The sequence below is a fragment of the Vigna umbellata genome, chromosome 4 (assembly GCF_029865625.1).
Source record: "Vigna umbellata cultivar VRB3 chromosome 4, Vumbellata_1.0, whole genome shotgun sequence".
In the NCBI taxonomy this organism is placed as follows: domain Eukaryota; kingdom Viridiplantae; phylum Streptophyta; class Magnoliopsida; order Fabales; family Fabaceae; genus Vigna; species Vigna umbellata.
Window position 1 is genome coordinate 59,283,470 of NC_142168.1, and position 24,657 is coordinate 59,308,126.

The 24,657-nt window shown below is 33.2% G+C and overlaps 1 protein-coding gene across 1 annotated transcript; it reads left to right on the plus strand.

Annotated features, from left to right (window-relative positions):
- Positions 1 to 15,510: 15,510 nt before the first annotated feature.
- On the plus strand, positions 15,511 to 23,049 carry LOC124823392 (uncharacterized). Its single transcript, XM_088111915.1, is given in 5 exon segments — positions 15,511 to 16,756; positions 17,158 to 17,265; positions 17,268 to 17,413; positions 17,495 to 17,566; positions 17,739 to 23,049. Coding segments are annotated over 5 exon segments (876 nt in total). The 5' UTR covers positions 15,511 to 16,623; the 3' UTR covers positions 18,156 to 23,049.
- Positions 23,050 to 24,657: the final 1,608 nt, after the last annotated feature.

A 24,657-nucleotide genomic window follows, 5' to 3' on the forward strand; every position in this document is an offset into this window, starting at 1 on the left:
TATAAAGATAATACATTTTCTTTTTTGTATATACAATTTTTTTTCAATGTTATCTTTTATAACAGAATTATTAATTGATTTTTTAAAAAATATATTTAATAACATATTTTTTATAAATAACATTTATTTTGAAATATTTTATATAAAATTATCACAATTTTTTTTTCTTTATTATATTTGTAATTTTTTTTCTTATATTACTCTAATTGTTTTTTTTATATATATCAACTTAATCAATTTATATATTTTATTAACTTAGAATATAATATAAATATTTTAGAAATACGGACATGCTCAATCGCACTCGTGCTTAGCTAATATATTATTAAGAATTTGTCATCTTAGGTTAAATATATTTAGGTAACTTTGTAAATTAGAGAATAAAGCGAGTTAAAATTAATTAATAAAAATCTTATTACCTTTTTAGAATATAAATTTTTAACTCTTTTATTAGTTAAATTAAAAAAAAGGGTTAAATATGTTTTTAGTCCCTAAACTATTGACCGTTTCTGGTTTTCGTCCCTCTTCCAAACTAAGGTACAATTTGGTCCTCATTCTTTAGAAAAACGTTCGTTTTAGTCCTCAAAATTTTGTTTTTAGTCCTCGTTTTAGTCCTCAAAACGTTCGTTTTTTCGACTAAAACGAACGTTTTTTAAATATTGAGGACCAAATTGTACCTTAGTTTGGAAGAGGGACGAAAACCAGAAACGGCCAATAGTTTAGGGACTAAAAACATATTTAACCCTAAAAAAAATCAATTTTTATTTCTTTTTTCTACTAAAGGTGTTTAAAACAAAATTCTACCTAAACAGGATTCCTAATTTTATTCTAATTCGGTAGAATTATTATAACTGACAAATTATTTCTCTAAGTATTTAACAGAATTGCATGTTCATATTTGGAATTTTGGATACGACCGATCATGTCCCTGTTGATCATGTCTTGGCGATACATATAGAAAATTTTAAAAAATTGCTTTGTTAAAATTGTCATACTGCAATTTTTGTATTTTCCTATTTCGATGAATAATTAGATATCTTTCTAATGATGAGATTACAATTTTGAAGTAAAAAAAATCTATTGCTGAACTGGAGAGGTGGAAGAACATCCAACGAAAAAAATAATCAAATAAATAAAATAATAAGAGTGAAAAGAACAACAGAGATATTTGATATTTTATTAACTGAATGGGACACGAACAAAGGAAAGAACAAAATGTGGTTAAAGTCGAAGCTTCGAATGAACATAATATGATTTTTTTTTAAAAAAAATAATTATGCTACAAGTCCTAATTAATATATATATATATATATATATATATATATATATATATATATATATATATATATTATTTTGTCATCCTAACTTTTTTAAATGTTTTTTCTTTAAATTTAACATTTTACTATTTTAGTCCCTCTTAATACTATTCCATCAGTTTTTCTTTATGATGTAACTTTCTATCTAATATAAAATTTGTTTGCTTTATTTTTTCTTCAATAACAAATAAACGTTATTTATTTAGTATTGTGTGATATTTATAATTTTTAAATAAAATATTGACTCATCATTTCGAGCGAGACGTAGTGGTAATATAAGTTTACTTATTGAAATCTGTAAAATATTTTAATATTAGTAAAATAATGATTTTTTATACTTAGATGAATCTTAACATAAAAATGAAAATTTAAATATAGTTTAGCTGCTTATGATATACTTATTTTTCCATTTTGGTCTTCAAAATTATTTTAAATATTTTGGTTCCTTAAAGTTCAAGTATTACCTTTTCAAAGTCTCTTTTGTTAAATCTCAGTTTTTTCTTTTCTTTAACCATGCCACTAAAAACTAACGGATATATAACGAGAGAATAAGAGATCAAATTTAAAATTTTAAAATAAAAAATTGTTTTTTAAGTAACAAAACAGTGAAACATTTATGTTACATGAACATAACCACATTATTAAGAAAAAAAAACATCTACAAAAATATAGTTAAACAGTATATAAAAGTAATCCATTAATGGAATGACTGAGATCATATAGTAAAATTATATCTATTCCTATTATCAATTTTTCTTTTTTGATGTAGTTAGTTATTTATTCTCTATATACAATGATTAAAAATTAGTTTCTGTTTTCACATATATACTCGATGTCAAGGTTTAGAAATTATTTTGAAGTCTGAATTATAAGTTTAATAGTTTATTCAAACTATTTGAAGAAAATAATAACGTAATAAATGTAAGGGTTAAATATATTTTTAGTCTCTAATTTATCATGCGATTTTGGGTTTAGTTCCTATTCAAAAGTTTTATTCATTTTAATTCTTTTAGTTTTGAAACTCTTATGTTTAGTCCTTAAAATTGAACAACGTTAACTTTTCTTTAACATGGCAAACGGCGAGCCACGTCTGATGCAAGTTACTGTCCAACTACGTTTTGGTTTCTGAAATCATATTAGGGTTCTTAATTTATTTTATTTTTTAATTGGGGAAAAGTGATTGCCTCCTTCTAGTGAATCCTGATGACACTATTCAAGAGCCTCTTCGAGATTGGGGTGCTTATGATGAGATCCGCCCAGAGCCAGTAATCAATGGAGTGTTACATTCACAATCACAACCAACTGACGCAATTAACAGATCAAGAAACAGTGAGGGAATAAAGCGAGGAAAACGGGAGAAGGAAGAAACTTGTTCGATGAGATGGTGAATGAGACTTCCATTGGAGGTGAGATTGGAGGTTTCTCGGTAGGTCCTTTTGACAGAGACGTTCTTTCTGCGTTTCATGCGGAACAAAACGGTGATAAGGGAGAGGAAAACGACATCAGAAACTGCACCAGCAACTTCAGCAGTTAGGGGTCTCTTGGTGCCGCTATTTTTCTTCTTTGAGATTATTTATTAGGGGTTTGTGGAAGAGGGTCTGGGTTCGGTTCAACGAGACTACCTGTTGTGTTTTTATTTTGAAAACTTCAATTGCATTAAGTTGTTCATCCTGAATGAAGCCTTTACTATTAGGATGCATTTCCAGTGAGGCATGATCGAGACCGAGCGGGTGGTGAAGTGGTGGGTGGATTGAGTCCTGACAACCGAGCGGAGGCATGACCGAGACCGAGCGATGCATGACTGAGACCGAGCGGTGGTAGTTAGGATTTTGAGTTCTGACAATATCTTCTCTTCTCTTCCCTGCTCGATCATCCCAATAACATTTCCATTCTCACATTCATATACATCATTCATTTTGTCAAGACGAGTCCACTCGCATTTTGTTCCCAACCCCACAGTTTTTGTTCTAAGCTTCTTGAAATTGTTATGATATTCTTATTGAATCTTGAGTTTAGATTTTTGTTCAGGTTTTGAATTGCGTATCCTTTTTAAATGCATCCATGACTGAAACTCCATAGAATTTGTCTCGGTTTTTGTTAATATGCTTACCAGAATCTTGAAGATTTCAAAAATTGGATTTCTTTGACTTCCCCGGAACACTAGTAGTGCTGGCTCATCAAGTGTATCTGACAAAGGAAAAGCAACAATCTGGTATGGAGTTCTGAATAAAAAGAGAAACATAAACCAAGCTGGGAGCTGCATCTGGGTGGCGACAATTTAAATAGATGAATAACTTTGAAAGAACTAGATCAAGTCAGTGTTATGGCGAGCTCAAAGGTAGGTTTTAAGTTTTCTTTGCTTCTGTTTTCTTTTTCTACTCGCTACTTAGGAACCTTTTTGTCTTTCTACTCGCGTCTTCTCTTCTTCTTCCAATAGCATATGCAGAGAAGGTGTCGTCGGCGGAGGAGCGGATAAGCGGAGTTGGGGATGGAGATGAAGGACGTGAAGGTGGAAGTGACTATGGAGTCGCAAGAGGATATAAAGAAAAAGATAAACAACGTGGCACACAATAACGAGGGAAGGTGGCATAACACGTGACTCACTATTTGCCACATCAAAGAAAATTTAACGTCGTTCAATTTTAAGGACTAAAAACAAGAGTTTCAAAACTAAAAAGACTAAAAGGAACAAAACTTTCGAATAAGGACTAAACCTAAAATCGCGTGATAGTTTAGGGACTAAAAACATATTTAACCCTAAATGTAAAATCACCAATTTCAATACTTTAAATATGTATTTATAAATTTTAGAGTGAAGTTTTGATTACCATTGATATAGTTACAATTTAATAGTAAGTAATCACATTTTACTTTTAAATTGATTAATATTAAACTTAATTAATGATCGATGGATTTATTTATTGACGGATAATTTTTTATGTGATTTATTGAATAATTTGAATCAAAATTGACTTGATTGAGAACAGTCCAAAAATATAATCATTCTCCAAACTTTGAGATGTTAATTAGTTAAGAAAATTGTTGGGAGTTAGTGAACCCTCAAGAGTTATTATAGTGGCAGAGTTAAGAAAATTGAATAATTTGGTTCACACTTGAATGGATCCATTATGATAATTCATTCCCATGAAAACGAGGTGCCCACTAACTTCTCCTTTTGTTCACAAAGACAGAAAACTAAACCTTATGTATTTCATACAATTTCAGCAATAAATTGACGTGAATATTGTAATTATTATTAACACATGAAATGAGAAAAATAAAATATTGAATGTTTCCTTTCATCCCTCACTAACTTTTTGGGAAAAGAAACTAAAGGAGAAAATGTATATACATAAACAAGAATAACTAGTGGACCCTTTACCTACTTGAAAGCATTTGAAGTGAATATGAAAAACTATGTACATTGTCTCTTCTCTATTTCTGCCTAAAATATTTGTGTAATACTTGGGTTCCTACTTTTCATCATATATTAATAAGGTGGATAAAATAGGATAAACTTTATTTGAGATTATAATGTATTAGTTAAAAAAATAGTTATTTATATTTTTAATTTCCTAAATTTTCAAGCAATGATATTATATATCTATTCATAAAGCGTGGAAATAAAATTAGTATAAAAGTTATGAAAGGGATGAAAATTAATTTTGTTTAAAAATTTAGAAACTAAAAATATAATTAACTTTTACAAAATTATTAATATATTTTAATTCATTAAAAATTTAATTTAATTCAATTTATTTATAAAATATAATTCATTTATTAACAATTATTTTACGTATATCCAATCACTATATAAAAATAATATTTATAAAACAAAAGTAATTTTTCTTCAAATTATATATACACTATATATATATATATATATATATATATATATATATATATATATATATTAAGTTTTCAAAAATATATTTTGTAAAACAAAATTTGAAAATGTACTATTGGAAAAAGAGGAAGAAATATCTAATTGAAAAAAAATGATTAAATTAAATTTGGTCTAGGAGAATTTATTAGATATTGATAATAAATAATGTATCCATCTATCAAATCAAACGAATGTGTTTGATCAAATATTCTTTCTATATTTTGTAAGGGATGAATTTAAGGTTAAATGGGTTTTTTTGTCTTACATTATATTTAAAGATTAAGTTTTGTTTTTAAATTAAATTATATACCTATTTTATTTATTATAAAAGTAATGTAATTTTTTTTTCATAATAGCAAGTAGAAATTATATTTGTACATTATACAATTTATTTTATCATATGATAAAATTTTCATGTATAGTGATAATTTTCATAAGAATACATAGATGAAATAATACATAATTTAGTTTAAGAATAAAATAAATTTTTTAAAAATAATTAAAAAAAAACATATTTGACCTAATAAATTTCCTTAAGAATAAGATGACAAATAAATAACGAATAGATGTGACATCCCAAAATATCATATACACATATAATATAATAGGATTCAGTTATTATAATATGTAAAAGTCGTTGAGAGATAGAGATAATAGTATTTAAATATGTATACAGTCATCCCAAAAGATAGAGAGAATTAAAACGAAAATCAAACTTGAGTACAAGTTTCCAAAGTTCTCCAAAATACAAGGCTATTGAAATTTTAAAGAGACCTAAAAAGTTTTCCAAAAGTGTCGAACTATATAAAATAAAAGCTAGGAGTTTTTCAAAATAACAAGCTAATCAACTAAGAGCTAGTAGAAGGCCTAAGTACTAGGGACTGGGTCTTCTTCAACCTCCAAAGCTTGCTCAAATGGTACATCATCACCTACTGCTCACATCCAAAGGATTGGATGATCATCGCAAGGGAGAAGACAAACACATGCAACACATACAATGCAAGGGTGAGCTAGGTCTCAAACAAACATACAGATAATTTCAATTCAATCTAGCATTTCCAAGAACGTCCATACACACATAAACATGTAAGTCATCATAAACATAAATATTATTTCACAAAACTCATTAAAGCAAGTATCCTATCATGTTAAGACTCGTAGACACGTCCAGACATAGAATGTATGTAGAGCTGGGGCGGGTTGTGCACTTGTGATGACCCCTACTGCTTTGCAAAGCCATTGCCGAGGGGTTCCACCCGACCATACACAAGGCTAGTCCGTTACCGCGGAATAGACCTTCAGTGATAGCCTACCTTAGGACCTCCCACTACTCCCACCATACGCGTCAATTCTCTCTAAGTGAGAATGAAAGACCCTTGGAGGGTTAGGGATAACCCCCCATATGGAAGCCTCTCACATTCATTCAATACACTAACTGATCCTACCGAGAGATCTTAATTTCATATTCAATCCGACCACTTTAAATCACATGATATTCCTCTTGGATCAATAATGTACCTCATAAACCACTTTGATTCATCAAACATAAAATTTCATAGTCATTCAAGTGCATTCTTACTATATTGTCTTATACCAAACCCATACACCATCATACAACATCAACCATGTCATAAAACAACTCATACATTACATACTTTCACAAAACCATCACTTATTAACACAAATTTCTTTAGGACTTTTAATTATCAATACTTAAGTAATTTAAACAGCTTGGAGACCCTCACCGGCTCCGGAAGGGTCAAAAACCCCCAGAACGAACTAAAGAACGTCTAAAATGGACGTCCGAAACTCCCAAAACATCAAAAACATCGAAAACACTCAATCCGTCACACATAATTCGCTCAGCGCAACCCCCCCCCCCCTGTGCGCTATGCGAATTTTGTCTGCAGAGGAAGCTAAATTCTGCAGATTTTTCTGCATCATTGAGCAACTCTAACTCCCTTTTACCAATTCTAATCATATTTGTGAACTTCTACCACTCATAAATCAACTTTCATGCTAAATTAAACTTACCTAAACAATTCTAATCCTTTCTAACATTATTATAAAGTGTTTAAGCATTGATTTAGGTTCTACAACTTCAATTTTATCAACCTAGAGGTCTAAATTCAATTCTACAACTTGGAGTTGGTTTTTAACCATTTAAACATGCCTACTAAGTCACACATGACTTACCTAAGTTACCTAAACTGACTAGGACCACCAAGAATGCCTAACTCTAAATTTGACCACCACCCTTCCTTTCTAACTCTAAAACACCAAATTTTCCCAACTTAGAGACCCAAAACCCGATCTTACCTCTTTGCACTAATTTTGACCAACTTAGTGACTCAAACAAGTCACAATACAGTGGATAAAACTGTCCCAACAGTCCAATAACGCTGCAGACCTCATTTGCTCAAAATCACTACCTCACTTCCTCTAAAATGGCCTAAAATTGACCCTAAAGACACTTGATTTCCTTTCTAACAGCACTACCACAAAATTTTCATGCCAAAACAGTTCCAACATATACAATTCCATCATTCTAAGTCATTCCAAACAGTTTATAGACATCAATCACCAAATTCACATAACACACACTTCCTTACATGCATTTCAAGTTTAACTAGAACCAAGTTCATGCTTCCACAACATACCACTACAAATTTTATCATGCATTCACTCCACACAGTAAAATCAAGAGTAGAACTAGCTCCCCTTACCTTTAGTGTAGACAACCAAGCTCAAGTAGGAACCCTAGACCACTTGCTTGCACTCCCAAAATGTTAGAATCACCTATAAATCATCAATTGATGATGGAAAACGAATCTTAGAACCAAATAGAAGCTAGATTATGGAAGAAAACGAAATGGGTTGCATGCAACAAGTTCAATCGCATGCTTACAACCCTAGGGCACATGAGAAAAGGGTTTTCTTACCGGTTATGATTGGAGAAATTGATTGACTAAGAGCAAGACCCGTTACTTTGTGATTGTTGGGGCAGCACCTAATCAAGAATTTAATGGTTCAGTGTGAAGAATGGAAAGGGAGAAGATATAGGAGGAGGAGAGAGCTTGCAGGGAAAGAAATGGTTTCTCAGAAAAGAGGAATGAGTTAAAAATCAACGTTTCAAAACCAATGCAAATTTTATTTTAAAGTACTCAACCTCTCATCTTTTGCCATTTGTCATCCCTTTTTGCTGACTCATATCCAAGTCCTTACAATAGATAGATTATTTAATAAATCATAATATCATATAATAACTAATAATAATTTCCAAAGTTGAACTGAAATAAATTATATTTGCAGAAACTCATTCTGTGGTAAATTTATTAGCAAAACCATTTCCTATAGAGATGCAATAGAGCAACATATACAGTGTCAGCTTAATTACATTTCTTCTATAATAAACGAACAATTTAGGCTAATTATGAGTTTTGGCAAATTTTACATGCAATTTATGCTTGAATGACTGAAGAAGCTTCTCGTTTTTATTTTCCTTAAACAAGGAAAATCTTAAATAACATTTATTTTGAAATATTTTATATAAAATTATCACAATTTATTTTTCTTTATTATATTTGTAATATTTTTCTTCTATTAATCTCATTGTTTTTCTTATATATATCAACTTAATCAGTTTATATATTTATTAACTTAGAATATAATATATATATATAATTATTAAGAATAGAGATGTGAAAATGGATTAAAATCCGTGGTTAATTCGGCTCATCAAGGGTTCAGACCGGGTTGGATTTAAAAAAAATATACTTTTTTTATGTGGGTCAATTTTTAACGCGGCTCATCCGGATTGAATCCGTGGTGAGCTGGATTGGCTCACAAACCCTCCTAATTTTATTTTATTAATTGATTATCTTATGAAACCCTAGAAAATACCATCTCACTCATTATACGTGAATTATATTGTACTTTTTTCTATTTTGAATTGTCTTGAGTTTAACATCATTTTGAGAGTGAAATTTGTTTAGATTTGAATTACAAAAAGTTTGTAATTTTTTTATTTAAAAAAATTGTAATTAAGTGAGTCAGTGAGTCAACCCGATTAACCCACCAACACATAGTGGGTCGAGCCGGGTCCGAATTTTTCTGACTCGCTAATAAATGAGCCGGGTTGGATTGACTCACTAAATGACCAACCCCGTGGTGAGTCGGGCCGAATGACCAATTTTGACAGCACTTAAGAATTTGTTATCGTAAGTTAAATATATTTAGGTAACTTTGTAAATTAGAGAATAAAGCAAGTTAAAATTAAGGTTTAATGTCTCGGTAGGTCCCTATTTTAGTCTAGAATCTCAAATAGGTCCCTCTTTTTTTTGGCGTCTCAATTGAGTCCTTTTTTTTGTAAAATTGAAACAATTAGAGGTCTGCCGTCAAATTGGACAAACGATCATTTAAGTTTGGGTTACGTGGCATGAAAAGTGTATTAATTAATCTCACGTGGCATTAAAAATGAGTTTTGTTTTAAAAATTTGGATTGCTAGAGATGTTGAATCAGATTTAGGGAAGGGCAAAGTGGGGAAAATGTAAAAATTTAAGTGCAGCCCCCTGAGGTTGCGTAAGGGAAAACTCTTTCTCCATCTCTTCTTTGTTCCAGTTGAACGCAAAACTCCAGAAGCTTGAAGCTTCTTCCCTTTCTCTTTTCACGCGAACAGACTCAACGTTGGGGGCGAGAAAATTCTGTGTTTTCGAGGAGAGGCAGAGACCTTGTGGAAGCGCAGCGGAGGCGCGACGATAACAAATCGATGGTGCAGCGAGGTCGCGGCGACTGAACGAGGACGTTGGCCGGTCCGATTCGTGGTGCAAGGAGGGAGGCTCCCTTTCTTTTTTTCCTTTTCTGCTTCGTCTTAAAGGGAGAGAAGCACTGATATATGTCCCATTTCAAGCTTTGGTTTCAAATTTTTGCAGGGCAATGGAGGAGGTTTTGTTCTTCCGTTTCGGTTTGGGTTGTGTTTCACAAAAGAGGAGGCTTATTTTCCTTTCCTCGGTTGCTGGTCATTCTCGCACGGAGGGTTCGTTTTGGCATCTCAGTGGTCGTTCTCGTGGGTGGTGGGGATCGCGAAGGCTTCCTCCTCCGAAGCAACATGCGATGGTAGCGGAATCGACTGCATTCTTGGTTGCCTTTCAAATTATGATTTTTTTTAAAAATTGGAATTAGGAATTTGATTCATCTGTTTTTTCTACAGATTGATGGTTATAATTTGGGTTTCGTGTCTTGAAATGGTGGTTCTGCAAAGTGTATTCATGTTGCATTTCATTATCCATGGCTTCCAACCCAATGAATCGAAGCTTCGAATCGAAGAAAGAATGCTTTCTTTTCTCTCACACAAACCTTAATAATATAGAGTCCCAATTTTTTTTTCCAAATCTCATTTGCATTTATGGATTACATGAGGCTGCAGTTAAACTTTTACATTTGTCCCACTTTACCCTTCCTTAAATCTGATTCAACATTTGTGCAATCCAAATCTTTAAAACAAAACTCGTTTTTAATGCCATGTGAGATTAATGAATACACATTTAATACCATGTAACCCAAACTTAAACGACAGTTTGTCCAATTTGACGATAGACCTCTAATTACTACAATTTTACAAAAAAATGACTCAATTGAGATGCCGAAAAAAAGAGAGACTTATTTGAGATTCTGGACTAAAATAGAGACTTACCGAGACATTAAACCTAAAATTAATTAATAAAAATCTTATTACCTTTTTAGAATATAATTTTCTAAGTCTTTTATAAGTTAAATTAAAATAAAAATATTTCAATTTTTATTTCTTTTTTCTAGTAAAGGTGTTTAAAAAAATCTACCTAAACAGATTCGTAATTTTATTCTAATTTTGAAGAATTATTATAACTGACAAATTATTTCTCTAAATTTTGAACTGAATTGCATGTTCATATTTGGAATTTTGGATACGATCATGTCCTTGTTCATCATGTCTTGGCGATACATATAGAAAAAAAAACATTGCTTTGATAAAATTTTCATACTGCAATTTTTGTATTTTCTTATTTCGATGAATAATTAGATATTTTTCTATTGATGAGATTACAACTTTAAAGTAAAAAATCTATTGTTCGAGCTGGAGAGGTTGAAGAACATCCAACGAAAAAATATAATCAAATAGATAAAATAATAAGATTGAAAAGAACTACAAAGATATTTGATACTTTATTATATAGGTTTAATGTCTGGCCACGTCACACATTCGTTAACGCCGTTTGATGAAATTGACGGAAAGGATTTATTTGCATCAAATTAACAAAAATAAGGACCCAATTGGACGCCAAAAAATAAAGGAACCTATTTCAAATTCTGAACAAAAATAAGAACCTATTGAGACATTAAACCTATTATATATCAACGGAATGGGACACGAACAAAGGAAAGAACAAAATGTGGTTAGAATCGAAGCTTCCAATGAACATAATATGATTTTTTTTAAAAAAATTAATTATGCTACAAGTCCTAATTAATATATATATATATATATATATATATATATATATATATATATATATATATATATATTATTTTGTCAATCCTAACTTTTTTTAAATATTTTTTCTTTAAATTTAACATTATACTATTTTAGTCCCTCTTAATACTATTCCATCAGTTTTTCTTTATGATGTAACTTTTTATGTATTATAAAAGTTTGTTTGCTTTATTTTTTCTTCAATAACAAATAAACGTTATGTATTTTAAATAAAATATTTACTCATCATTTCGAGCGAGACGTAGTGGCGTAATATAAGTTTACTTATTAAAATCTGTAAAATATTTTAATATTAGTGAAATAATGATTTTTTATACTTAGATGAATCCTAACATAAAAATAGTAAATTTAGATATATTTTAACTGCTCATAATACACCTATTTTACCATTTTGGTCTTCAAAATTATTTTAAATATTGTTGGTTTCTTAAGTTGAAGTATTAACTTTTCCAGTCTCTTTTGTTAAATCTCAGTTTTTTCTTTTCTTTAACCATGCCACTAAAAACTAAGAAATATTGGCAAGAAATTCATTTGACTTTTCATATAAAATATAATTAGCAGGACATATTTGTAGATTTTATGATAAGAAAACATTGCGCACGAAATATGTGTAGATTTTCATGTGTTAAGATGGTCTCATAGCTGACCGGTCCGATACGGTGTCAAATTGAAAAAAGGACCCGAACGAAAAACGGATATGCAAGATAGCACACAGCCGCTCGGTCTCGATAGCAGTTAAGTAAAGTTAAAGTGCAATTAATGTTACAACGATTACTGATGAGTGATTAAGGTTTGCATTAATGATCATTAAGAGGTAAATTAATTGGTCAGATTCTTATAAACTTTATAAATAGAAAATTAATGTCGAGATAAGACGTCACTTTTGACTCATAATTGAATTATCATAGACTTCATAGAAAGATTCTAACTTGAGCGTCAGAGTGTATTCTGTAGGTCACCCCATACACAAATCGGTCACACAAAGCAGGAGCGTAGCAAACGTTCGACAGAGACAACAACCTTCATGGCGTCGAGGCAAGGATCATCAAGTGGCACTTAGTAGAGTAAGTTACATTAGGCGATCAAGGACATGCTCATTGATCACCTCCTCGCCCAAGAACTTGTTTTCCTCTTCCATCTTCTGCACCTTGTCGCGCAGAGAATTCCGCTTGATGAGAAGGATGCCCCTCTCAATGGTCAACTCCTTATTCTTCTCAGTGAAACATAGAAGGTCCAACTTCAGGTCATCATTATACCGTTGCAACTGACGCATGGAGGCACGGGACTTGGGAAGAAAAATCTTAGCCTTACCCTTGTCATCCTCAGACATCTTCTCGACCTCAGCCAACAGAAGGGTGAGCTCCTTGTGGGACTTAACAACCTCATCAAATTTTTCCTGAAGGACTTGAAGCTCGATAGAGGTGGCTGCCTTATTCTCAGCGGCATAAGCCACGCACATGGTCGACCGAGTAACAAGCTCAAAGGCCATGTTGGAAGCCTCTTCTTCAGTCATCCCCTTGACAAAACCCTTTTCTTCAGAGAAAAGGTCAAAGTGAATTCTCCGGGCTACCCATATGCTTGGGTTGAGCGGCCTAGAGAGGGGAGGACATTCGGGAAGTACTCTTTTGCTACGCTTGGAGGACATTAAAGGCTCCTGAGTAGCCTTCCTCTTCTTCTTCTGAGTAGGATCAGAAGAAATACGAATGACCTCGACCTTCTTAGCAGCAACGATCGATCGGGTGGAAGCTGCGGTTTGGACCTCAGGGGCGACTGGTTGAGCCTGCACCGATTGAGTGAGGCCAGTTGAGCTTGCGCAGCAGGCTTGGGGAGGGGAGGAGTAATGAGAGCTCGGGTGGAACACCACTCGCCAGACTTCTTCAAGCCCCCCCCCCCCCCCCTCGGCGGGCAAGCATTCGGGCAAAGGTGTTGCTCTTTGCAGGGTCCATCATGGTCAAGTAATCTGCAAAAAAAAAGAAATTTAGATAAGTTACAAATGACTGCTCAGTATAAGGCATTAAAAGTAGCTTACCGAACACTTTATTGTGAAGACCCTTAGAGTCCAGGAAGCCTATGAGTCTTCGGGAAGAGGACTTGAAGGGTAGTTGGTTAAGCTGGCTGATTAACTCCAGCTCTTCCGACGACATTGAAGACTTGAGCTAGGAAATCACTTTCTTAAGATGGTCGGTCCAATAGAAGGGAAACGTAGGTTGGTCGTCTGGAAAATAGAAATGACATAACCGACCTTCAAAGGAACGACCTTGAGGAAGTTTCCCTTGAAATCTTTGTACGACGTGTTGAACAGCGTAAAAAGTCGTCTCTCCTTAATTGAGATGAAGGAAACCCAAGGTTGGTTGGGTGCTACATGACCCAAAAAAAAATAAAGAAATGAAGCGGGAGTGGGAATAAGAGCAAGAGCAACACATACGACTGAGAAGGCTTGCATAAAACCCAATCGTTCGAATGAAGTTGGGTGGGAGCCACATTGAGTTATCTCAGAACGCCCATTTGAAAGCTTCAAAAGGGCAGGAGGACTTTGAGGTCGCAGAACAAGGTTGAATATGCATAGAAGAAATCTCAAGCATACCCTTCCCGATCGTGGCACGCCCGTTCGTTTAACTGACAAAGTGCCAACTTAAAGAAATCGGCATTGTCGGCCGCCTTCACAAGGCTAACCCTACTGACTAGCTCCTTTAGTGAGTGACTGTAACGAAGGAGGGAGTGTAAAGCTTCACCCCGTGAAGAGCCCAGTCGTAACCGACAACGTCGACCCAACCTCTACACCTCCCATGCCACTAGTGCAATCCACGTTTATTCCCACCTCCTCGTAGTCACTGTCTTCAAGTAAGCGAGAGGAGTTTGCAGTGGTTGGGGAATCGGCCTGATTGCCGGCAAGAGGATTTCTCTTATTGGTGGAATTGGAGGAGCGAACTGAAGAAGGAGAACTAGCAACATCATCAACATACCCCTCGCCTTCTCTCCTGGAGGACTTAGATGCATCTGGAGAAGACATGATTTACCTGGAAACAGAAGGTTTAAAGCTTTTGAAAGGGAAAATGAGAGATGACCCTACCACTGTTTATATATGGTAAAGGCGGTTCGTCAAACCAATCTAGGACGTCCAAAGGGAAAAGATCTGACAGTTGAAACGTCGTGACGTTACATTTTCTACCTTTTCACGCCCTTTTTCACAGTCACGACTCTTTGACTTTTGTTCTTTTCGCCATTTTGCAGATCCTGAAGGGACATGATGTTTGGTGAACTGACATAACCTCAGAGGTTAAAGAATCCTAAGCCGATCGGTGAGACTTGCAAAACCCTACGCAATATCTAAGATCTTGCTATGGCTTAGGGGGCCTATGTTGCTATGACCTGATAGTTGACCGATCGGATATAGTGGCAAATAGACGTGCAATATAGCACATAGTCGCTCGATCCCGACAGTAGTTGAGTGAAGTTAAAGCGCAATTAATGTTACAATGCCTACTTATGAGTGGTTAATGTTTGCATTAATAATAGGTAAATTAATTGGTTAGATTCTTATAAACTCTATAAATAGAGGATTAATGTCAAGGTAAGACGTCACTTTTGACTCATAATTGAATTATCATAGACCTCAGAGTGTCGGAGTGTATTCTACAGGTCACCCCTATATCAATCGGTCACACATAACAAGGAGTGTAACAGACGTTCGACAGATACAAGAACTTCATATGCGTTGTCACGTCCCATTTCTTATGTAAAATTATTAACAAAAAAGATATTATAATTATTTCCCAATTTACTTACGTGTATAGTATATAGTATAATTTTTTCTTACGAATTAAATTTTGCAGCAACATTATTAAAAAGTTCAATATGATTTATCGAATATTTTCTTACAAATTTGTAGATAACAATACTGTTATGATGAAGAAGTATCGAGTTCTTTGGATTCTTAATTATAGAAAGCTCTGGGCAAGCGATTATTGATACTTTCTGGATGGATGTTTTCTTAATTTATTCATTACATACACACAGCAAAAATGCAGCTTGTAATATATTTCTTCTACACTGCCTTGAAACATTTTCAAAGTTATTTTATTTTACAAATTGTTTTCTGTGATCTTATAATATCAGGGATAGAGACAGACATAGGCAAGGAGACATCCGGTTTAGTAATGGATAAAGCAAGCATAATCCCAGGGAGATGGTATAAAAATGGGCAGAGAAAGAAATGAGGAATCTTATGAGGTTCACAATTGTTTTTCTTTCTCTTCTTCTAAAATTCTTGTAAGAATCAAAGTACTCCATCCAGCCTCTGAGGATAAGCAAATCTCAACTAATTTTATTCTATTTAATTAAACTATCTCTAAAAGGCCCTTTATTTAATTGAAATGTTTGCTTCCAATGATTAAGGAAGGGTAAATTAGGAACAATTGTTATTTTTTAAATAAGTTTAGTATAATTCAAAGCTACTAACATTTTAAATCAGTATGAATTAGATTTTCTATTTTGCTTATATCCAAGATCAAAAGCAGTACAATACAATGTAGTAAACAAGACCCTTAAGATAACAAGGGAAGGAGGAATACTTGAAGAGATAATGAATACGTCATTGGGGTTATTGTTACTTAACCCTCTTATTTGTAAGTTATGATTTTAAGTACTATGGACTTTAGATGTATTCTATGATGGCTTGTACTCACAAGGAACTTGTGTAGTCATTTATTTAGGTGAAAATGCTTTTTGTGAACTATGTATTTGTCTATCAAGTTTTAATGTGTGCTGAAGATGCAATGTTTTGTGCATCAATCTTAGCATGCAGTACCTTTTCTTTTTCTGTTGAAGTGTTCCTCTTTGGGTGCTTGTGGGTTTGTTCAGTTGTGTCTTTCCAATTAAGAGAAACAAAAGTATGATTACATGCTTACTTGGACTGTTTCTTTCTTTTACCCTGTTTATATTGGATTGCAGGCTTAAGGCAGCAGGAATTAGGTATCCTAGAGCATATCTTCGGCGACTACATGTTCTGGTTATGGAGTTTATAGGTATTACTTTTGTTCTGAATTTGAAGGATATAATCTGATGTTACTGTGATCAATGTGATTAGTTGTTTATATGTGATCTGTTGCTCTCAATTTTCTATTACTCTATCATTGAATATATGGAATATCATTGTATAATTGTATACTGCTGATAAAAAAATATAAAATGGAAGAATGAATGAAAAGTGTAATGAAGAGTTTACTTGTTTCTTTGTACTAGTATTGAAGGTATAACTACTTGTAGTTACCTCAGCACTAAAAAATTATTGTCACGGATCATAGAAATTTCAATTTCTTGCTACAGCATATATCATCAGATTCTAATGCAGACTACAGTTTAGGTTAGAAAAAATAAATACAAATACAATTTTATTTAAATTCTCTGGTTTTGTTGTTTTTTGAAGGAAAATCTGGTTGGGCTGCCCCTCGTCTTAAAGATGCTGCTTTATCTTTAGACAAGTTGCGGGAAGGCTATGTTATAAATTCCTTGTCCACTTCCTTAATCAGCGAGGGAATGTGAAGGGTGTGATTGAGTGACTTTGTGGCCTGCAGGATTTCTTTAGAAAGCATGGTGTTGCGGTCATGACGATAAGAGAATTGTTTGATTTTATTGTTGACGCAACAATAGCTGATGATGCTGTGGATAGTTACTTAGAAGAGGTATTTGGCTTTGTTATATTATGGCTTATGATTACTGACCAACTTCAAAGAGACCTTAAATGGTTTTTGAAATATCTCTAGATGCAACGAAAAATCTTGGCAAGAGGAGATGCATCTGTAGAGGATGAGATTGCAGACTCTGTATTTGTGCAGGTAACTTGCCTTGTTATGCAATTTTATTTTTTAGTTGTTGAAGTATCATATTTGAATTTATGTCTTGACACTTTGGGGTCGTATTATTTATCCTTAATTTCCTTTCTTATTTTTACAAGGACATTGGATTTTTCTGTTCTTACATGTTTAATTTCTTAAACTCTTGTTACAGTCTTTCATTCCAAAGACACTTGATGATGTTGAGAATGCTCAGGAGGATGTACAACGGATAACAAGTTGGAAGGACACTAAAGATTTATGCTACCTGACCATTACTGGGCTTAAACATGATCTGTCACTAACTCAGTCTTCACAGCAGAAATCAAGTGCCACAAAAGATTCACCATTCATTTCTGAAGATAAATCTAACAACTCAGAGGATGATGCTGAGGTTCAATCTGACGAGGACCAAGATAGCGAAAGTGAAGACGTGGATCCTGCAGTTAAAAAAACTGCTAGAACAGAGGCTAGGAAAAGGAAAGATAATGAGAAGGTGAAAGAGGAGAAAAGAGAAGCACGGAAAACTAAAGTTCCTAAGGCTCTTAAGAAAAGAAAGAAAAAGTTGGCTAAAGCACGCAAGACCAGATAGATTAGATAGTTGTTATTTAATGTTTGATTTTATACACAACCTGATACACCAGATGTTAAAAGAATGAGCAATTTTGTTCACTCCTATCATTGCATTAACTCCATTTTTATATTTACACTTTCTATTTGTATAAAGCTGAATGGGAGTGTGTCAAGCATGAAATCACTCATCATTCTGTCAAGCATGGCTTTCGAGTCAAAATCATCAAGTACGACACCATATTGATTCAATATATTAGGTCGCATGATTATGAAGTTGGTAGAATAGACTCATCTTTCAAAATGATCCACGTGAATAATCACAACTTGATAAGAACATACATTGATATAACTGACAAAATTATATATGCATGAAAAGCAAAGCAAAAAATGTAATACCTCAGATGCTAGAATTTCACAGAATCGTGGTTGAGGCATTTCAAATGTATAAATTCCTTAAAGGGTTCTTTCATTGTACTTCTAAAACTCTCTTCTTTATTTTCTTTAATTGCTTTGAGAAATGATGGTGTGAAGAAGCACACAAACTCACACGCACCCACTCGATCACAATTTGGGAAGATAAAAAAAGCAAGAAACACACAACACAAAAAACCCAAGACAGGGCAACAACAAGATAAAATGCTTACTGTCGGTGGCTAAATTCCTTAGGATATGCAAGTGAAGCTTGGACCGACACATAGGAATTAGTTAGTGAATAAAAATTAAAAAAGGTACTTAGAAAAGAATTCTGATAATATAATTCAATAAAACAAAAATAAAAAATCCTTTGTCCCACATATAAAAATTAATTATTGAATAAAAAAACCCTTAAGAAAGTGGTTAATTTTTGAAAATAGGGAGCTGACCTATATGCCCTCCACCCTTCTGCGTTTTTTCTTGTGTCGAAGAAGAGTAACTCTTCCATATGCCACAATCAAATTTTGCCTCTTCGTTTTTCTTTAGGTAAGCATTGTCCTCCCAAATCCTATTTTACCATTCATAACAGTTTTTCTGCTGTAACTGTTTTTTTTTTACATTTCTTTTCTTTTATAAACTCTCTTGTAATCCTTGATTAATCAATGAATCACAGTCTTTTTCTTTTGCCTTCCTCTCTCTTTTTTCCTTTCTCCTTTTGCCTTCCTCTCTCTTTTTTCCTTTCTCCTTCTCTGCCCTATTATAAACCTATGAACCATTTAATAAATCCTTTGTGATTGAGGTATGGTTTGAGCTGTCGATGGTCTTCGAAATTTGGTTAGAAATGACAAAGAACAAACACTGTGTTGGCGAGCTAAGGGTGTATGACATGAAGAACAAGGTAAGCCATCTTTGCAAAACCCTGTGTTAGCTTTGATTACTTGACTCATAGGTTGAAAATCTTAACTGTTTAAGAGACCCTGTAATGTGCGTTGAAGGTCTTCGGTGGTGAAGGGAATGGTTCGTTGAAGACCTGCATGGTGTGGTGTTGAAGCGCAAGGTTACTTAGTGGAGGTGAAATCCTGTCCAGAGGTTAGTTTTTGCCATCTTTATCATATCCTGTCCCTGCATTAGGTATACAACTAATTACATGCAATATGGAAGAAACCACTCTTAGTAACGACTTGATTTGTGAAATTCTTTCTGGCTTCTCGTAAAATCTCTCGGGGCGATTCACCGTGAGCAAAGGGTTTCAGTTTTGTCAAACTCCATAGAGCAAGCCAACACTTCAATTTTCTAATAATCTTCTAGAATGGTTTTTGAATCGATATCTGAGTCTAAATTATTGCCATGGATTGGTTTGTGTGGCGTTTGACCATAGTTGGGGTTTTGTATCTTCACTTAAACATATTTGTCGTTTCACTATATGAAAGTGAAACCCGCCACAAGAAAAATATTTCGAATTCTAAGATTTCGCTTCCGAGATATTTAAGAAGATCTTTTATTTGAGTTTGGATACGACGACAATAGTAATACATACAAAATAGTGATCATAATTTCCAATTTTGACCTAAATCTGATAATGTGATGAAATCTTGCAATGAAGTTAAGATTTACTCAATTGGTAGCAACAATGGTTGAAGAAGCATTGAAAAAATTTCTACTAATATTTCTTCCATGCCTGATTATGAAATATAGTTTAACAACAATATTATTTGGTTAACAATAACAAATGAATTTGATGGATCTCAATATACATTTGATGCTTTTGTCGTAGATTTCCTTGACATCCAAATTGAAAAATTCACCAACATGTTGCTGCCTTGAAATCTTGAAGGTAGGGATGCAGATATAAGATTTCCATAAATTATGGTTTTAGATTATTATCTTAGTCTGGTTTATAATGATTTTGCAACAGACACCTTTGTAGTATGGCAAATGAAAGATTTTGGAAACCGTAATTCTTGGATCCTCTTGGTGAACATAGATGTTGAAGTTCTTCAGACTCAGGCCGTGCCTTTTTTGAAACCTTTATGCATACGCGGTAGGTTCCTTGTATTCTATCAACTTACTCTTGATTATCAAATGCATGTAATTTTGTATGATTTGAGAGGGAGAGAAGTAGCACAGAGGATAACTTCTAAAGAAGTATTTTTTATATGGGTTGAAGATTACTTTTGTAGAAGTTATCCTCTATGCTACTTCTCTCCCTCTCAAATCATACAAAACTACATGCATTTGATAATCAAGAGTAAGTTGATAGAACACAAGGAACCTACTGTGTATGCATAAAGGTTTCAAGGAAGCCACGACTTAAACTTCAACATCTATGTTCACCAAGAAGGCACGACTTGAACTTCAACATCTATGTTCACCAAGAGGGTCCAAGAATCCATGTTTCCAAAATCTTTCATTTGTCATACTACAAAGGTGTCTGTAGCAAAATCTTTATAAACAGACTAAGATAATCATCTAAAACCATAATTTTTAGAACCTTATATATGCATCCCCACCTTCAAGATTTTGAGGCAGCAACACGTTGAAGAATTTTTTAGTTTAGAGGTCAAGGAAAACCACGACAAAAACATCTAATATATATTGAGATCCATCAAATTCATTTGTTGTTGTTAACCAAATAATATTGGTGTTAAAATATATTCCATAATCATGCAGGGAAGGAATATTAGCAGGAAATTTTTTAATGTTTCTCCAACCATTGTTACCTGTGGAGTAAATCTTGACTTCATTGCAAGATTTCACCACATTATCAGATTTAGAATCAATATAGGAAATTATGATCACTATCTTGTATCTATTATTATTGTCATTTTATCCAAACCAAAGGAAACATCTTCTTCAATATCTCGAAAGGTAAATCTTGGAACTCGAAATATTTTTCTTGTGGTAGAGTTCCATGTAGTAAAACGAAAACTATGCTTAAGTGAAGACACAAAACCCGATCTATAGTCAAACACCACATAGACCAATCCATGGCAAGAATTTAGACCCCGATATCAATCCAAAAACCTTTATGGAACCTCGTGAAAGTCGTGGTTGTTTTGCAACAAACAAAACAAAGAACAAGGACTTACCACGCGATTATCATCTTTCTGTTTTGAAGATTATTAGAAAATTGGAGTGTTGGCTTGCTCTATGGAGATGGAGTTTGACAAAAGTAGAATCTGATATCAAACACTGAAACCTCGTAAGAGAGATTTTATGGGAAGCCAGGAAAGAATTTCATGAATCAAGTCATTACTAAGAGTGGTTTCTTTCATATTGCATGTAATTAGTTGGATACCTAAAGAAGTGTAAATTCCCAGGTTAAAATATGTTTTTTTAAATTCTCTATTACAATGTATAAAATGCAACTTTTAAAAGCAACCTATATTGAACCACTGAGAAAAAAAATACTAAAATGTAATTGTGCATCTAGTTTTTAAATATGATATCTGAAGTATAATCACACATAATCCTAAAATGCACAGGTTTCATTTATCTATACAGCATAGCATAGGTTTGAAATTGCAAAATATGTTTGGAAACAAGCATGTACAAGCAAGGGAATTTCTAGATATAAAACTTCCTTGAGCTCGTAGAAGGCGGAATTTGGGATTTATGGATTCTAAACGAAACTAAAGCAAGATTAGAAGAATAAAGAAACAACCAACTATTGTTTGAATGAATTTCTAAGGCTATGTTCAACAAACAATACAACTGAAAATGTCAAAAAACGAGAGGAAAAGAGAGTAAAGGTTAAGATGATTCGTTGAAGCTACAACTTGTTTTACCGGTTTTTTTATAGATTCCATGAAAGGCAATTTACATTGAACTAGTCAAGCATTGAGAGCCAAATACTTAGTTTAAGAAAAAAAAGTTAAGTAATCACATTTTATAAAAAAAGTCAAATACAGTAGAATAATTCATACATTCCACTCCACAACCAAGTTCCACACACGTGATAAAATATCACCAATTATTGGATAGTCAATCAAAAAATAAATGAATTAGTTAAGGGAGGTAGAGATGGTCTTCTAAAATATGTCACCAAACTCACATGGCAATTGGTGATGCACGTGCTACTCACCTACCCATTTCCAATCCACCCTTGCATACATATAAAACGCTGACTCCTCCCACATCTTCAAACACACTTCAGTAACCAAGAGAAAAAAGCCCCTATACCACTAAAGTCTTGTGACTTGGTTTGTTCTATCCAAACACCAATTCATTAGTTTTGTCAAAGGAAACAAAGATGGTGAGTGTGTCCGAGATCGGCCAGGTTCAAAGGGCAGAAGCTAGAAAGAGTACTATATTTTAATATTGGTAGTGGCAGTTGCAGTAGGGGCTACGGATGAGAAAATTAAGATGTTGGGTTTTAGAACTGTTAAAAATAAACAAAAACAGAAGGGTATTCTGTTACCGTGTGTGCTTTGTGTATAAATAGACTTTGTATCATTCATTTACAAGCTAATAATAAAATTTTGAAGAGTTATACAGTATACCTGAGAGCCTTTGCAACCTTTTGATCGGTCTGATTCTGAGTGCGGTGGTTCTCCGCCGTGTGTGGTGGTGGCAGACTGTTGAAGAGGGTCGAAACCCTAGCACAGCTTCGAGTGCTCCATTCTCTCTCTGTTTCTCGACTTCTCTTTCTGAGTTTTGGTTTCTCTCACTAACACGTACACACATTACATTTAAGGGAAATAATATCTGAGTGTGGGCTTTTACTTTTCTGCCCTTTATTCTAATAAGAACCACAGACCAATAAAGGCATGAGAAGCAACTTGTATGTTCCATAACTTAATATAATGTAATAAAGAACCATTTAAAACTTTAAAAATGTTCTTCCAATGAAACTTTAAAAATGTTTTTCCATACAGAAGATGAGAAAGATGACAAAAACTAACCTCTGGACAGTTCAGACAGGATTTCACCTCCTCCACCAAGTAACCTTGCGCGCACACGTCTAAAATGAGAAAATAGAGCTCTTCAACGAACCCTTTCCTTCACCACCGAAGATCTTCAATATAATTTTCCGAGTCTCTTAAACAGTTAAGATTTTCAACCTAAAAGCCAAGTAATCAAAGCTAACACAGGGTTTTGGAAAGATGACTTACCTTGTTCTTCGCGTGATACACCCTTACCTCGTCAACACAGTGCTTGTTCTTCGTTCTTTCTACCCAAATTTCGAAGACCTTCGATAGTTCAAACCATACCTCAATCACAAAGGATTTATTAAATGGTAAAATAGGATTTGGGAGGACAATGCTTACCTAAAGAAAAAACAAAGAGGCAAGATTTGATTGAGGCATATGTAAGAGTTTCTCTTCTTCGAACCCACTACAAAAGCAGAAGAGGGGAGGGCATATAGGTCAGGTCCCTTTTTTTCAAAAATTAACCATTTTCTTAATGGTTTTTTAATTTTTTATTCAATAATTAATTTTATATGTGGGTCAAAAGATTTTTTATTTTTGTTTTATTAAATTATATTATCAAAATTCTTTTCAAAGTACCTTCTTAAATTTTTATTCACTGACTAATTCCTATGCGTCGGTCCAACTGACTATATCATACCGATATTATGCTAATAATATTTGATTCCATTTTGCTTATTATTCATTATAATTACTTTTTTTAATTATTTTTATTTGACAAAAAATTATAAATGTTTAAGAGTAGGGTAAATTCACTCTAGAATTCTAACTTTTATTCTCCCGCTTTACTGCACATTAAGCTTCCATTTTTTTACCATCACAATTTTTTTTTAGTTTTTTTTTCTTGTTTCTTGATGAAATTGACATTTTTAGGAATTATTATATGTTGTTTACAAATATAAATCAACTGTAAAACATTAATGTTAGTTCAGAATTGCATTATATATATCTAGGAAAAAATTGAATTATTTAGGCATGTCACTAAATTCACCTGACCAAACTACTCTTAAATCCTACACAATAACCAAAATTAATAATTTACCTTATATATCTTCAATTGAGCAGGGAAGGATTTGAAAAAAAAAAGAGCTAACACTACTAGAAAAATATTCATTACCTACATATTTTTTTTAATTTTCTTTTTAGGATAGATAAATTCATGCATATTTTTCTTTA